The 17,667-nt window shown below is 40.7% G+C and overlaps 1 protein-coding gene across 1 annotated transcript in view; it reads right to left on the reverse strand.

Annotated features, from left to right (window-relative positions):
• Nucleotides 1-5,280: 5,280 nt before the first annotated feature.
• The window catches only part of syn2b (synapsin IIb), a 69,935-nt gene continuing 57,548 nt past the window's right edge, over nucleotides 5,281-17,667 (reverse strand). The window contains exons 6-13 of the mRNA XM_041033792.1: nucleotides 17,252-17,314; nucleotides 16,051-16,193; nucleotides 15,524-15,598; nucleotides 14,036-14,138; nucleotides 10,422-10,598; nucleotides 10,066-10,132; nucleotides 5,887-6,733; nucleotides 5,281-5,434 (exon numbers count right to left, since the gene is read on the reverse strand). Of these exons, the coding sequence (XP_040889726.1) occupies nucleotides 5,281-5,434; nucleotides 5,887-6,733; nucleotides 10,066-10,132; nucleotides 10,422-10,598; nucleotides 14,036-14,138; nucleotides 15,524-15,598; nucleotides 16,051-16,193; nucleotides 17,252-17,314 (1,629 nt within the window). The remainder of the gene's footprint in view (nucleotides 5,435-5,886; nucleotides 6,734-10,065; nucleotides 10,133-10,421; nucleotides 10,599-14,035; nucleotides 14,139-15,523; nucleotides 15,599-16,050; nucleotides 16,194-17,251; nucleotides 17,315-17,667) is intronic.

The following is a 17,667-nucleotide window of genomic DNA, read 5'->3' on the forward strand; positions in this document are numbered from 1 at the left end:
AACGAAGAAGAAGATACTTGACAGTGTTTCTTCTTGAAGATCAGAGAGCTATATATAAACTCCTGTGTGTAGCTTTTCAACCTTTTTAAAGCCTTAAAATGTGAAAGTGACAAAACCCTACAGCACACTGTTCAGAAAGTTACCCTACAGTCATGTGCTATCACTGTTAAAAGTAAGCAAAATGTAAGTGGAGTTCAGTTATGTTACTTTTACCGTGCAGCAGTCAGCTTGATTTCAGCTGTCTTTGATCTATCATAACACGATACTGTGAACTAAGACAGCTGGCACACTTTGCTTATTTACAGACCTACAAACACACACACACATTCTCTCACTGCCTCTCACATGCATAACGGTTCTCCCCACGCAGAATTTCTTTGTGCTGAGCAAAAAGAATGACGCCCCTGAGAGTTTTGCTGTCACAAACAAAACGAAGCAATAATTTCTGACTGTTTATACAGTTGAGTCCCAGTGGACTGGAGCTCTGATATCTGAAAATGTTCAGCATCAAAGTGTTTGTGTGTCTTTACAAGACTCTCCTACGCTGTCAAGGCACTATGATTATTATAAAGTGGAACTGAGATGTCATGTTTCAGGCCGTGGAGGGGAGCAGGTTATTCAAAATCAAAGTGTGGTGATAGAAATGAAGCCCTTGAAATCAACAGCAGCGATGGTGCTCGATACCAGGAAATGAGCCAAGATGACTCGATTTTCCCCTTCATCCTCCAATATATTGGATGATATAAGAACTAAATCTGGATATCATGACGTTTAACCACTGTAGTTATTGGCCCTTTCTCTTTACATCCATACTGCCTTGCTCTCAGCCTGGCTCCAGCAGGTTGGGATGAACACCAAGATAAACAGGGTTTGGCTAGTATAGGCTTGCTTTGGTGCGTTAGCCGCCCACGTCCATGTCCCTATGAGCAGTTTGATGGAGATGTTCCCACAGATATCCACTGGCTGGTTGTCCCATGGACTATGAACCAAGCAGAGCGTGATTCCTGTCTTCGCTGTACACATATTGAGTTCAAAGAGTGTATCCTATAAAAAAACAAACAAAAAAAAACTCTTCAACCTTTTAAATTTAGTATTAATTTGAAATACTTCCTGATTAAGGCGTAGCTTTGTTACCGTTTTTTGTCTACAGGCAAATATACAAGTCATATTTCACATGTAAATGGTGTGGTTTATGTGAAATATGTGACACAGGAGGACCTTTCCACCCTCGCTTCGTATAAAAGTGACAAAAGTGACATTAAATTGGGAACATCAAATAATTTAACAGGAAAAATATGAGAAGGAAGATAGAAGATAAGGAAATAAACACATAGACATCAGGTAACAACTGCTGTAATGCAAAAAATAAACAAGGGTGCTATTAATTGCACATCATAGTCGTGTGTGTCGTGTTAGCCTAAAATACGTCAAGTGTGTTGATATGCGTTAGGGTTTGAGGAGGACAGTGTATAACATGAAAATCAAAATTAACAATAATAATCGTTATAATTATGATCATCACTGTCATTGTCTATCAGCAGCCTATAATAATAATGGTGATAATAGGGCCTGTAATGACATCAGTGTTGACTCAGATATTCAATGAATTGTTAAGTGTCATAACTCGTATTCAAATCCTTTACAGATAGTAAACACAAAATATCTCTAAACACAAATCTTTACATGCGACAAATGGATTCATACAAGTATTTCCATGTGTATATAGCACCATCTGCTGGTTTAACACAGCTAGTTCAATCCATCCCCCTGAATTGGGAGAACAGCAGACAGCAACAGATCTGTCACACAAGTCTCTAGGATGTACCCTCCCCTTTCCTCTTCTGTAGTATCTATGATAATGTAATTCATGGATGTCTTTGTGGTTCCATAGACTGTTTTTCAGCTTGAGGAAAGGTTCAAGGCCTTGTCCAGGCATCACCCACCTGCCCTGCTGATGTATCCTTGAGCAAGAATGCAAAACAAACAGAGCTGTCATTGACCTACTAACACTGTGAATTCTCTGGAGGGAGGCAAGTAAAAAGGGAATTTCCCCATTTGGCTCAATACAGCCTTACATTATATATTTGCAGATGTCAAATAAAAGAGCAGAGTTCATGTTTTTCAGCAAGATTTTAAACCTGGTTAGTCCTTCGAAACTGCCGTAGGGCATAGTGCTGAATCAGTAGTCGAGCATTCAGGGCCGATGGTGGGACAGTTTTAAAACAAGTCAAATCAATCAATTGACATTATTTTAGACTTACTTAATAGTTCTGTGTGCTTTAAAAAAGTGTTGCAGTTTTTGGAGTAACGGCACATTTATATTAATGCCATTTGTAAACTGGTTCTTTGTGCTGATCGTTTCAACTCACTGATGCCTGTGACTAAAAAAAGACCAAAGTCCTAAAAGTAGGAGAAATAAAAACTGGAAAGCAAAAGCTGCATAAATCCTTTGTTAGTAACCTTTGTAAGTTTTTTCCACCTGACCTGAAATCTGAATTCTTCACCATAACCACTAGCAAAACTCTCTTTTTGTGATATTGCTGGAGTGCTGCAATCCTGCTAATAGGCAGATAGTGGGAGACTTCTGAGATACTATAGGCCTCTTCCTGATTTTAAAGATGTCAACTGGACCAGAACTAACTCCAATGGACAGGCAGCCATAGTCCTCACGTTCAACCATAACCTAGCTGTCATACAGTTCAATTATCCTTTTACTTTGATTTTGTGTTACTTTTGTAGTTAGTATAAGGTCTCTTAACTTATCTCTAACTTTCTCACTACAGTGTTATCATGCTCACTTTCAGCGTCAAATGCAGCTGCATGTATTTGCTATAACAGTTAAATTAGCTGTTTCACCTCCATTAAACTGAAAGATTTGCAAAAGAAAGTTTTGCTTTTAAAAATCAGCAGAGGCCAAGATTTCCTGACTAAGCGTGAGTCAAGTTTCAAAAACAGTGAATCCTACATTTCCCATAATGCAACACAATAACATCTTTTCATTAGACCCTCCCTGCTTGATAAGTACCCACAGTTTTCCATGCTCCCAGTCTGTAACACAGACTTTCTGCTAAAACTTTCGGCCTTCCTCAGGTCCAACTCTTTTGACATCATCAGGGTTATTTTCCGTAAACTTGACAAAGCTCCTACAGGTCCACAGAAGGCATTACACAAGAGTTGTCGCAGGGCTAAGTAGAACAATTAATGACTAGGATGCAGTGCCCCTTTAAAGAGAACTGTCTCTCAAACGAAAGCAAAGGCATCAGCATGAATCTCACTTGGTGAATCAGTGAAATGATGGAACCACATCTTTATTTAACTTTTATCTGTACAGAAAATAAAATAAAACATTATCAGTCACCAGATCATGCAAAGCAGTATTGCGTTACAAATAAAAACACAATACAAAACAAACAATATACATACTGTACCATAAATATGGAGCCTCGAAAAATAAATCAATTAGTCAATATATTACAAAAAATAAACTCCTGAGATGACACGTACATACATACAAATACAATATGTTCTAATTTACTTGCAACATAGTACTGATGATGGATAAGCAGACAAGTTGATATGCGGTTCTTAAATGTTGAGATTTTTTTTTGTTTGTTTTTTTTGTTTTTTTAATACACACGTGGACTTGAAATGCAGCAACTCAACTGAAAATCAAGTCAAGGGTCTGGGTTGATTCCAGGTTGCCTATAATTCAGTCCTACAATACAAATAGGGTTAATCACAAAAACCAACACTTTAATATGGCATATCAATCTGAAACCCGGCATCTGACTGCAGTAAAAAGCAACCCGGAAAGTCGCCGCTGAAAGGAATCTTAAAGGGAATGTAAGAATAAGGTATTTAACAGATACACATGTCCTGTATGTATGACCATATTTATATTTATAATAGGGTGACAGCGCTCAACAGTCATGTCGAGGTGTTATTGCACTACTGTCTCAATGTCTTTTTATGAGAATAATCAACAAATTACAATACTGCTGATAGATCTACACAGAGGTGAAACAAGAAATCACCAGTCACAGCGACAGACATGAGCTACTGTTTGAAATGCATTCATTTACTTTTTAGGATTTATATCTTCAGTCGGGATCACTAGGACCAATCCCAGAAAAGCTCCCAAAACTACAACAGCTGCAATTTATCTTGCCCTTAACAGTTTATCAATTCAAAAGGTTGAGGTAAATGAAGGAATTTCAAGCTGTAATCGACCCAGGTCTGCACAACTAACAAACGTAGCTGTGACTTGAAAACATGTTCACAATAAGGCTACAACATCTAGAGAGAGAGAGAGAGAGAGAAAAGAGAGAGAGAGAGAGAGAGAGAGAGAGAGAGAGAGAGAGAGAGAGAGAGAGAGAGGCAACGGAGGGCAAAACTCAACACTGATAGAGCTCCCTTCTGCTCCAAAAGTCACACCGAACCACATGGAGGAGCCATGCATAACAACTGAACACAGATGAACATACACATATTTCCTACTCCCTCACACGACAACGAATCTCAAGGCTTGTAGACGAAAAAAGGGCAGCACTGACGAGCCCAGTAGTCAGTAGCCAAAGACCAGAGACACAACGGCTGGATTCACACTGGAACAAATCCTTAAAGAAGTGGTTATTATTTTTTTTTTTTTTTTTTTTTAAATCACATACGTCCACTTACTGACAGGAACTGGTTCACTGTGGGGGAAACCATCAAATGTAAAATATCTGATTATTTTTTAAAATGTGCATAAATCCAGCCACTGAGTGAAAGAGTTATGTCACTGACAAAAGCTAATTGAAAAGTGCTACTGGATTTTTTTTTGTTTTTTAGATATTGGCTTATCTCCCTTTATAGTTATATATGTTTATATTTATTTACTGTATATATATTGTATGTACAATACATCTGTTGTCTTGAATATTATACTTTTCATATACTTCATAAAGTGTTCTTTAAGTGTCCTCTGGGGAAAAAATAAAGATTTTGTCAGTCTATTCTATCTATTCTATTTCATCTCAATGACGTAACTCCTTCAGTCCATTTACTGCCACAGCATCATTCACTGAACATCCAACCCACCAGGCCTCACTGTCACTCACACAGAGAAGCTGAAAGTGGAGGAGAAGAGGGACCGGGGATGGAGGGAATACAGTACAGTTAACACACAAAGTTTATCTCAGACTGGTTCACATTTAATCTCAATCAAGTCAGCACTGGCCATAGGTAAAAGGGGGTGGGGTGGCCAGAATCAATAAGGGGCTAACTACGGTTCGGCTGTGTCTAGTCAGAGAAAAGGCTGGCGAAGGACTTTCGGAGGTTGCGAATGGTCTCTGCCTTTGCCTCATCTTGGCCATCGCCTCCGGAGCTCGAGACCCCGCGGAAGAAAGAGGAGTCGCTGAAAGCGTTGAAGGCATTGGTCAGGGACTGGGACTTACTGGGAGGGCGAAGGAGAGGAACAAGAGAGGGAGGAGAACAAGGGAGTGAGGAAGGGAAGGGATGATGGGAAAAAAGAGGAATAAAGGGAGGGAAAAGAGGGGTATTTGAATATTAAAAGTTAGTGAGGGGGTAAATGAGGAGGCAAAGACAGACTGGGATATGTATAAGAGGGCACATACACATTTCTACAACAATCCTTGAGAAACATTACAAATAAATGATTTCAACTGGTTACCAACTGGACTTTCACATTATAAGATATTATAAAACAGAAATTTCATCAATAATTTAAGGGTTGTGAAGGATTAGGTATTATGTCGTCAAAATGTGGAGTTAAATTCTCTCTCTATAGCAGAATAATAATTGATTTTGTATCCTTAACACAAAGTATGGCCCATTGAAATGCATGTCTTTGCATTATCAACAGCGAGTTGATAATATGGCTCTTACTTCAGCAGAGGATGGGTCTTTTGCTGGGATGCTGGCTGTTCCTCCACAGGGGCCTGGGCTTCAGCAGGGGCCGCAGCTGCTTCAGCTGGGGCAGACTCGGGGTTCGGAGAGGGAGAGGCTGGTTTGGTCTGGGCCTGAGCCTTAGCTGGAGACTGGATATTGGGCGGGGACTGGCTGGCTTTGGCTGGGGACTGAACCTGTGCTGGGGCAGGGGCTGAGGCAGCATCAGAGGCCTGAGTGGGTGCTGGGGCTTGTGCAGCAGGCTGGGGTTTGGGTGAAGCTTTGGGAGGAGGCGGGGTTTGTGGCTTTGGCTGGAGCTGCGGCTTTGAATTCCTGCGTACAGGTGGGATGGGCTTTGCAGGTGGTGTGGGTTTGGGGGGAAGCTCTTTCGGTTTGCCAGGAGCTGGGGATGGGGAGCCCTGAGGCTGGGGCTTGGGCTGCTCTGTTGTAGGAGCTGAAACTGAGGGAGAAGATGGGGCTGGAGCTTTGACAGGAGGGGTGCCTGGAGCTGTAGCTGCTGCTGCTTTGGTTGGAGGAGAGCCTGGAGCTGCCGCGGCTGCTTCTTTAGCTGGGGATGATGATGAAGCTTTGGCTGGGGCTGGGATGGAAGCAGAATCTGGGGCTGACTTTGTGACAGATGGGGCTCTCGTCATCGGGGGAGGCCTCTGCACTGGAGGTTTTGTGACTGAGGCAGCTTTCTGAACCGGGCTTGGCTTCTGAGCCTGGGATGGTTTCTGGGCTGGGCCTGGACCGGGTCTCTGGGCCTGGCCAGGCTTTGGTACTGGTTCAGATGCTCTCTTAGCTGACTCTGATGATGGGTCCACACTCTGTGATTTCACTGGCGCACCTAAAAGATGGAGATAAGATAATTAAATAAGGATATTGTTCAAAAAACCTTTATAACACATAGAGGAATGAAAAGCAAAAAAAGCAAAAGGAGAGGAAATGAAATTAATAAATGAGCATTATTATTTTATAAATTTAGCACCTGTTGTTTTGGTGCAGCAGTTAGAAAACCAGGCGTCTGTAACACTCACCAAAGACCAAAGCAGAACATGATACAGATAATGAGCTTGAGTCTAAACATGCCCATTCACATGATGACCTCTCTCATTCATAAAAACCCTCAAACCAACTCATCTGTCAAGAACAGACTGGGCAAAGCAGGCTCTGAATGTTTGGACTGCAATGACCAGCAGGGGGCGACAGATCAACAGTTAGGAGAAGGTGTGGCAACTTGCCATTCATGCCAAGGGTTAGTTGTTCCAACTCACGTGACCATTAGGAGGTATTATGGTGGTGAAGAGAGACAGCGAGCAGAGAGGAAAAAGACGGAGGTGGAAATGAGAGAAAGTGAACAACAAGAGGAGAGATGATAACAAAAGAGAATATTGGCATAAAACAGCTCAGTGACTCAAACACAGCAACCTATCATGCAACACAAAAGAAAACAAGTGATTATACATGCTGAGTAGGAAATGACTAGGCAGGGATGAGTTTCCAATTGCTGATAATTCACTTTCCTGGATGCAGGAATATGGTTGAGTATGTAAAATTATATATTAAAAACTCTTTAAGTTTCTTTGAGGACAGCTTGCAAAGTGTGTAATTAATTTATGTTTACTGTATATTATTTTGATTTTAAATGACATAATATGCATGATCATGTGCTATGACCACAACAAAATTTTCATGAAAATTCATCCCAGACATTCTCAGAGAGTCGTTGCTGTCAGACAGCTAAATGGCCATGAGTCTTACGTTTTATCAGAGTTTGTCATAAAGCATCCCAAAAGTTGCTTGGGACTCACGACGCATAAAAATCAAAGAAAATACCATTTGTACAAACAGAATTTGTAAAGGGTGACAGTAAAAAATTTGCTTGGATGCAAACCTTGAATAACACATTCTTTTAGTTTGCTTGGACTTTGTTTTTTTTTTTTTTATCTCGCTTCATTATATATCTGTGTTCATCATATTTGTTGACTGCTATTACATTTTATTTTCACTTGGGTGACTTTTTTTTATCTGAGGAGGCAGTTAAACTAATTAAGTCTTGAACTGTGTTTGAAACTAAACAAAATTTCTTTATATGAATCAGGAAATACTGAAATTGAAAAACCTGGTAATATTTGTGGCCAAATGACGCATGAACATCAAATAATAGCAATTCAATAGTCTGGATCCAAGCAAATAAGTGATGATTGTGCAGAGAAAGAAAAAGATGCTTCTTTTCTTTGAAAGTTTTCATTAAAACACATGACCAGAATTTTGTAATTGCCAAGAAAAATATGTATTGTGTACCATATAAAGCCACTTTGTCTTGTCTCATGTGTTCCAAAACAGAACAATCACAGTTAATTTACAACCAAAGACAACACCAAGCAGTTATTCACAAAACATTCAGATCTTGCAAAGAGGGTTCTGTTGCTTGACAGAGGGAAGTTAGTTTACCATTAACTGATTTTCACCATAACAATGTACATGATTTAAAAAATATTCAAAAGCCAAGCATTAACCACAGAAACCCAACTGAGCTGACCAAAACCTTAAATAAGCTCACGTTTGACACTATCCAACCATTTTTATCATTGCTAAAATATTACCTTTGAAAGGCCGGATTGCAATAAACTGCAACTGGACACATCTTGGCCCCGTAGGCGCATGTTAATATCTAACAATTCCTGCAAAACATAAAAAGCTGGCATTCCTGGAACAACCAGCACAAATGTACTAAAGACCACATGGAGAACAAGCATTTGCACACATCCATGCAAAATGAAAAACCTTAATGAACAAACATGCAAACACACACTCACTGACAAACAGAACAACTCTACTAATAATGGCTTTGTTAATTTACCATGTTCTGCGCGGTTTTACCAGTGCTTGTAGTCAGCACATTTAGTTTTAACACATTAGCCCTGAGCATAAACATCACCGTGCTAACACAGAAGCTATGGCTGCAATTAAACTCAACATGCTGGTTAAGTACACTGTACTGTACATTTGATTGTTGTTAGTTCAAGTGCAAGTCACAAGTTGAAGAGATAAAAGGCAAAAAAGTACAGCGGAGGACTATTTCTTTCTTTTTTTTAGACCCACGCTACAGCAGCGATCCTCACTGTCAGCACCCCACATGATACCAGTGCATTGGTTTGAGGCAATGACAATGTACACTGTTACCTTCAAGGAACAGAGATAAAGCTGCAGACAAAATACATACTGGTCTTACTCTTAAAGGAACACACATCCATTTTCTTGCCAGAAGACAGATGAGAAGATCAAGGCCACTTTCATGTCTGCAAAGTAAATGTGAAGCTACAGCCAGCAGCTTGTTAGTTTAGCTTGGCACAAAGACTGGAAACCTTCACCTGTAAACCTCTCTAATTAACCTGTTTTATTTTTATATGTTTAATTCGTATGAGAACTCAAGTTTAAAACTGACATATTGTGGCTCATGTGCCAGACTTGTCATCACAGTGTGGTGGCCAGGCGACCAGTTTGATTTTCACATCCATGCATGAAACCACAGCGTGTCATTTTTACACTTTGGTTTTGAATGAATCAAGCAAATGAGATGACCACTGAACAGAGTCAGGCTAGCTGTTTCCCTTTCTTTCCAGTCTTTATGCTAAGCTAAGCCAACCAGATGTTGGCTATAGCTCCCTATTTACAGTAAAGACATGAGAATTGTCTCAGTCTTCTCACTTAACTCTTGACAAGAAAGCAAGTAAGTGTGTTTTCCAAAATGTTTGTGAACTATTCACAACATTCCCCATTTATTGCCCCAGAGGACTGAAGCATCATGTTCATACTACCCGTGATGGTAGTCTGGGATACGGGGTATCTCTGTATTCACAGTATGTTTTTGCACACATCTTAGGTCAGAGTCAAAATCCTACATAACTCAGTGGCCTAAAAACAACCACATAGTCATTCCTGTTAATTCTTCAAGTTAATTAAGAGTAAACAAAAAATAACCTATTTCCACTAATGGCAGTGCTTGGTTTGACAGTGAAGGCGATACATTTTTAAAACACACTTCATTTCAGTAAAATCTTTTAAGATGTCTCAGAGTGAACTGTCTCACAGCTGATTCAGAGAGTGTTTCCTAGGCATGCTTTGGCCCTACAGCGGCAGCACTTGTGTTACAATGGAGAACAGTGTTCAGACAACCTTGAGGTTGAGGGCGCTGGCCTGAGGTCCTGTTTGGATCTGCCAGTCCTTCCTTAGGGGCAGCACTCTGGGAGAGAGTGAGGGGCCGGGGGAAAGACAGAAAGAAAGAAAGAGAAACAGAGAGAGGGGAAAAGAACGACAATCGCGGGTAAGAGGGTGAACTTTGAAAGGCTAAAATAAAATTATGGCTTCAAATTTTTCTGTGCGGTACCCCTTAGAGAACCAGCATCTATTTATTCTCAGGGAGAATTAAAGCATTTATGTATGACGTATCACCATGTGTTATTGTAAATATTCATTTATAAGTTGCCTAATATAAATACGCAGTGTTACAAAACATTTCCTACAGCTTCTACCTGCTGGGGCTGCACAGTAGTTGGCTTCTGGCCTTGAGGGGAGCGAGCAGGTGAGCGGGAAGCACTAGACGACCTGGCAGCCAGTGCTTGGTTCATCTTAGTGATCACCACCTCTGAGATGAGCTGGCGGTCCTCTGCCTGGTGATCGCCAATCAACTGCATAGATGAGCCCACAACCTGGACAAAGAGGGCACAGACGATGTGTCAGATAATGTGTGCCTTTTTATTGAAAAGGTGACTTGACTGAAATGTTGCTGACCCAGACTGGATAACAAAGTCAGGACAAATGAAAGAGGTTAAACGGCACGGGGCTCAGTAGTGCTGGCATGGTAATGGCTAATCGCTGGGCTTATTGGACTGTAACCGTTTCCTACACAGACAATTTGTTGAGAACTTCTTTGGACTGATTTTAACAGATTTTAGTTTATATAATATATATATGTGTGTGTGTGTGTGTGTACCATTTGTGATGTTAGAATTGTATTGATTGCATTGCTATGTGTTTCTGTTATTTCACCCCCTACCTGACAGGAGCAATCTTATACAGTAACAAACAAATGCATCTATCACCCTCAACACACTCGTATTCAGATACTTATTGACAACCTGTTTCTGTGTAAAACATGGTAATCGTCTTTATTTTTAGAAACCACATGTCTTATCAATGTAGCTGCCAGGCTGCTGCTAAACAAGACAAGAGATGTTATGTATTTCAATGAGCAATTAGGATCCATATAAATGGATAGCCAATCAACAATTTTGCTGCAAAACATCTTTCAGTGGAGATGACAGCGGGGAGACACGTTTCTCACATTTTTCCCACTTTAGTATCTAATCTACCTTCCACCATTTAATTCTGACTGTCAGGCTGCGTCAAAGTTTATGTGGGATGCTTGGAAACGTGGCTTGGAAACAACAGTGACTGGGTGTTCGTGTCAGTGTGGCTCCTGTATCATCTCCTTCTCCTCCCACTGCTGCTTTAGACTCGCTCACTGGGGTTTGTAATCATAATGTAATTTTCCAAACCTCGTCATGCCTCACTTCTCCACTCACTGTCCTACTTGAGTTTCCTGCTCTGGCCAGTCTCATGATCTCTTACCTGTTCTCTCTATACAGTAAACCTCACTTCACAACTCTTTGCTTCCAGATCATCTACAGTTCATTTCCAGTAGCAGTTACCTGTGTGTCTGAGTACCTATCGTCCTGCGATGGCACCATTGGACTTACTTGCCTGTTTTAACTGCGGGCCCATGACCAAATGGAAGCTTGTTTATTGACTTTCAAACATAGCAAACTGTCTTTAACCATATGTGCAGTATCACTGCCTACATTTTGGTCCTGCTACGCTCTGCCAGCTACCAGAATTTTGACAAAAATTGACCCAGCTTTCTCCATGGATGAGGGAGCTGAGCTGATCTGCACCACCGACTGGTTCTGTACTCACTGCCAAAATGCATTCAGTGAAGAGCAGTGAGAAGCGGCTCTCTCTATAGAACTCCAGCTTGTTTCTTACAAACCCTGTTTTGTCAAGATGCTCCCTGTGCTGGCAGAAATGTTGGCCACTCAAATCCTGCTCCAGATTCTGAGTCTCCCAGCTCTTCTCCAGTTTCTTCCATTTCCTGCCCAGTTACTTCTAGGACTTCATTTCTCACTAGCTAACTGTTAACTTCCTTGCAGGCTGGCTTTCTACCTGCTTCCCACCTTAAAGTCCTGTGCCTCTGTCCACTTTGGGAATCTCTCTGATTGCCCTTCTGCAAGCCATCCTTCTGCATGTCCTACCTGGTGCATTGAAGGAGAGCCTCCCTGAGCCTCAAGCATCATTTGTAAGCTCGTCAGATTTGATGTTATACATCAACTCACAGCCCCCGAGCACAAATGCATTTTCATTGGTTTCCAAGGCCTTTTCTCCAGTCCTGTCTGCCCTAAGACTCCACGGGAAGAGGGATAGTGAGTCCCTGTTTCTCTATCAGAGTTTGTGTTTGTTCTTATTTGTCTGATCCACTCTCTCTAAGCTTAACCTTGTCTCTCTACGAAGATTTAACCTGAACCTGTCACTACCTAAAACTTAACCTGAACTTGTCTCTGTCTGAGTTTGAATTTTAACTTGTCTCTTTCATCAAAGCCTAAGCCTGTTTCATTGTTTGAGCTTTAACCCGTCTTTCTGTCTGAGCTTGAAGGCTTATTTATGCTTTTGCATTAAGGGCTACACTATCTGACACTCATAAATCAAAACCTAAATTTGTAAACCTGAATCTGTCTCAGCCTGAACTTGTCTCTCTGTCTGAGCCTGAATATAAATCTGTGCTTGAGTCTAAACTCATTTCTCTGTCTGAGTCCCAGTTCCTCTGTCAGAGTCTCTGTTTCTTCTTTATTTAATCCCCTCTCTGCCAGAGCCCAACCTGTCTCTCTCCCTAAGCCTGAGTCTCAGTTTGAGCCCGAGTCTGCCTCTGTTTCTGGTCTTGAACCTAGATCTCTGAGCCTAAGCTGTCCTCTTTTGTCTGAGCTTCACTCTCTCGCTCTCAGTCTGAGCCTGGACCTTAGCATGCCCATGAACCTGTCTGTGTCTGAGCAAAACTGTCTTTCTGCTTCTCTGCCTGTGTCTGTAAAGATTTTTTTTCCCATTCATCATCCTACGCCTGTTTCATTCTGTTTGCCTGAGTCTCCACAGCCCATCTGAACTTGCTTCTTAGCTGCCCTCGAAGTCTTCCTGGCTACTGTAACTGCAGCACAGATCTATATTACAACCTTGGGCAATAAGATTACCTGTCCACTCATGACCAGCCTGCTCAGATTTAACTCTGCCAGCTGTATCACGGAGACTGCATCGGGTCCTGTTTTCTGTTACCTAGAGCTATAACTGAGATACGACGTGAGATGCACAGTGACATTTTCTCAATCTTACGGTCGTACGCTTTGCCAGTGTATGTATTTATGTTGATGCAATCTCCTACTTGCCTACTCGCCCCATCCACTATTTGTATTTTCAGTGCTGAGGGCTGAGGTATAACCACTAAATGTCACAGTGTTTGATTTTTTTTTTTTTTTAAGAAAAGGAAGAGAAGTACATTCTGACATTAATGGGTAATTTACAACCATTTTGGTCGTGACTTCAAGACTTAGGACTATGAAACATGAAATCAGAAATACCGGAAAGACGAGAGTGAAAAACAAATACAGACAGGTAAGCTTAAAAAGACCCAGACAGAGCAGTTTGTTGAGATAAACAAACATCAACACACAATTAGAGAAAACATTGAGATGTGTAGCCATAGAGAATAGCCAGGCCTACCTTGGAGTATCTCCAGATGTTAGTTATCAAACTCTTAATGAATATTCAGGTTTGACTTAATGAGTTTATTCCTAGCCAGACATTCTAAGGCCCCCACAGTGAAAATTAGGCCACATGAGCTAAATTTAAAGACTCAAAGACCTTAGTAGTGTTCCTATAAAATACAGCTCCTACAGACTAATATCAACATGGTGAAAGTTATCAAAAGTAAAAGAGGCAGGAGTCAGTAAATACAAAGATAATACAGTATGCGGCTGCACAAACTGTGATTCTTCGACTTAGTGCCTTATCAACCCTCCCTCCCATCTCTATGTGTTTTTCTCACCTCAGTAATGTAGTCATTACCATCCTTGCCACAGATGGCTTTGACAGCACAGATATCCAGCCCTCCAAAGATCTCTGAGCAAGTATCAACCCACAGCTTATACCTGTCACAAAGAGAAGCATACATAGCAGTTTGACTGGATTAGGCCTCATAAATGTTATAATCTTCTAACAGAAAACAAAACAAAAACATCACACTGTACAATAACTGTCTTGAAGATGCTGGATGGTTGGCACCAAGTGTGTCAGGAAGAGTATTTATTTTACTGTATGAAACACAACTGAGAATGAAAACAGAACTTTTCGTGCCCTATGCCATCTTATTGAGCTTGTAAAACAATTTGTTCTTGCACACCTTTGTCAATAATATTGACTTCATCACTTCAGCACAGCATGGTAGTGCAAATGTTGCTCCTCAGGGCATTTAACCTGACAGTAAACCTGTTATAGAACCTCTCTAGCTTCAGGCAGGGTAGACTGTCGCCCATAATAGTAGTGTTTCCGTCTTGCTTTGCTGTACTAGTGTCTGTATGGAGCCCCGTTCAACTGCTGTCTGGAAAAATCGGTACCTAATCAAGCTAAGGCCAAACAGACAGATCAATAGTGACCCAAAGGATAATCTAACTTTATAAGGGCAGGTATTCTACCGTTCTCCACAGTGTCAGATTCACCAAATGAATTTTTATCGAACATTTGGACGTACTGTACTGTACTGTACTGTACTGTACTGTACTGTACTGTACTGTACTGTACCCTATCACTAGCTGTCACATGATTAAAGAAGCTGATTTTAATGTTTTTGTATAATTTATGGTGTATGGTTTGGAACGATCAAGCATTAACACACTGAGCTAAAAGTTGTTTGATGAATCTGACACTGTAAAAGAAAAATTACTACTTTGGTAATATTTCTTATGGCGTTTATGCATCAGTTTTGTGCTCCATGCAGATGTTGGTGCAGCAACTGCAATACACACAATCATACTCTACATTTTGACTTGTTATGACAGAAAAAGCAGATGTGTAGCTTGTAACATTGCTTGTAACACGATGGCTCTGTTCCATATGGGTGTCTCAGGAAGCCATGCCAGTGAGCTGCATACATACATTATTAATGTCAATAACCACACCGGCTGTGACAAGTCAAAATGCATGCTTTGGAAAAGGTCTGTAATCCAGATTTTAGCCACAAGCCGAGCAACTCGGTGCAAACACATCAAATTTCCTTTGCCTTCAAAGGAAGAACCTGTGCTTCCTCTCTATGTGCACAAAGCCAAATATACAGATTAAAAATAAATGCACAGTGCATCATCAGCCGACTAAAAATATCAACTCATTTCCAGACATGTGTGTGTTTACCCATGTGAACCTCTTTCAGCTGAATAAATCTGCTGCGTGAGTACATTATGACTAACTGTGACATAACAAATGAGGGACATGTGTGACACCAGGACAGCCTGAGCATCACTAATGTGGAAGCGTTGCTCACTTGTCAGTCATGGCTACTTGTTCCAACATGGCAGATCCGGTGTTGCTCTTCCAATTACCAGAGATAGATGTTCGCCTAGAAAAGAAGAGGAAATTGTGCATTAAATTATTACAGACACTCTCACTTGTAGAAATTATAAATATGGGAAATTAAAGGCAGACAGAACCAGACAACCGTAACCAATGGAGCTTTGGTTTTAGCGCTAACTTTAGGCCAAGAAATTGTGCAGTCAGGCAAACAAGCACAGGTGCAGGTGCAAGTTATCAGGCTGATCACCTCGTGGTTTTTGTTTCACAGTGAGAGCTACAGGTTTATATACAACAAATACAGGTTTACACACCAGAAATATAGGTTTACACACAACAAGAATGAAAATTTAAAAAAATATCTGATATGTTAAACTGCATTTTAAATTTCAGGTTTCTAAGGTTATGTTCTGTTAAAGCAAATGTCTGTATGTTGCCCTTACGTTGCCTGCCTGAAATTCTGTCCTGAACCCAGCTAACAAACAAGAACAACACACTTACATGTAGGCTTTGTAATCAGTGCCGATTTTCTGGACCCTGATGTCGTACTTGGCATCTATGAATGGCTCTGTAGTGCAGTAGGTCTGAGTGATGGCCACCACACTTGCAATGTCCTGGAAGTCACTCACGTTGTCCACTTTGACCTACAGAGGAATAATACATGAAGAAATATTGTTTATGTAAAGTAGGGGCTGGCTATTAAACTGAGGAGGCAGTTTGCAGCAATAACCATTCTGAGAATTGATATTGTCTAAGCACTTTCAAATCACCAATAATACAGACCCAATCAAAGATCTGGGTCTGTATGGAGTGCAGAAATGAAACAATTATGTGATGGCCTCAGCAGTAGCCGCTGTCAATGTCCTAGAAGTCACATGGACCACTTTCCTCAAAAAGCACAGTGGAAACTGTTGTACTAGTGCTCTCACCCTGTACTTATCATAAATTACTATCTTTCTCAAACTATTCCTCCTGAGGGGAAGCACCAGCAGCAATAAAAAGTAAAAAGTGGGATTCAAAATGCAGATACAGACTAGATGGAGGGATAAAAGGAGGCAAAAAGGCAGCCTACAGGCTGATAAGAGGCCTAGTTAGACGCACAGAAAGGATGATAACACAACATCAGATCGGTGGATCGATGAGGAGCAGCAGAAAGAGGATAAACACTTCACTCTCATTTCACCCAGAAAATATTAACACAGTTGTCGGTCAATAACAGCACAATGAGAGGAGTAAAGATGGACTGATGGAGAATATAAAAAGATGTGTTGCAGTTGTGAAAGGGAGAACAGGTAAGGAAAGTCAGATAGGAGGAAAACAGAGGATGAAGAATGGATGCTAAGTGGTGGTGGTGTATGTCAGAGAACGTAATTCACAGTACAAACGATGGGGGTTCAGATGTAATGGTGCTCAGTGTAACAATTCAACTATCTCTGGGAGCAAAGAGAGATTTTAAACCACTTCCAAACGGCAATTTGTCAAATGACTCAACAGTTTAATGGGTCGGCTCCACTCTCAACATGCAGCTATTTTCTCCTATTACAAGTATTTGTCTTCAATTTAAACAAGACAAAAACCTCGCCTGATGCTTGTATCATTACATCATATCAATAACTAAGCAAGTAATTGTAATAGTGTTCAATTAATTTTCCTTATCGGTCTGGCAATTTGTAAAATGAAAGGAGCATTGTTGCCACTTTACCTTTCCCATTCCAGAGTGGGCATGTCCGATCTTCACCACTACTGGGAAGCTTGGTGTTGTAATCTGAAAAGAAATGGGATAATTCAGTGATGAGTAATGACGAACAATACAGAATGACAACAGCTGTTATTCATATCAACACACTGGAAAAACCCTGCGGTGAAATTTTCGTTATTCACAGATGTACATAGGTAAGCAGGGCTTAATTGCCTGGTGCTGCAATAAATAGCAGTCTTAACCAAGTTTTTGTTTGTGTTGGTAAAAATATGTAAAAATACAAATTTAAGGCTGTAATATTAAATGCTTTGTGAGGGAAGCAATTTTCTGTAGTGAGCATACACAGAAAAAGTCTATTTGAACAAACATTGAGTTAAAACAAGGAAACTGATACAGATGTGTAAGGATATCTGTTGAAG

Source organism: Toxotes jaculatrix, chromosome 3 (assembly GCF_017976425.1).
Source record: "Toxotes jaculatrix isolate fToxJac2 chromosome 3, fToxJac2.pri, whole genome shotgun sequence".
NCBI classification, from domain to species: domain Eukaryota; kingdom Metazoa; phylum Chordata; class Actinopteri; family Toxotidae; genus Toxotes; species Toxotes jaculatrix.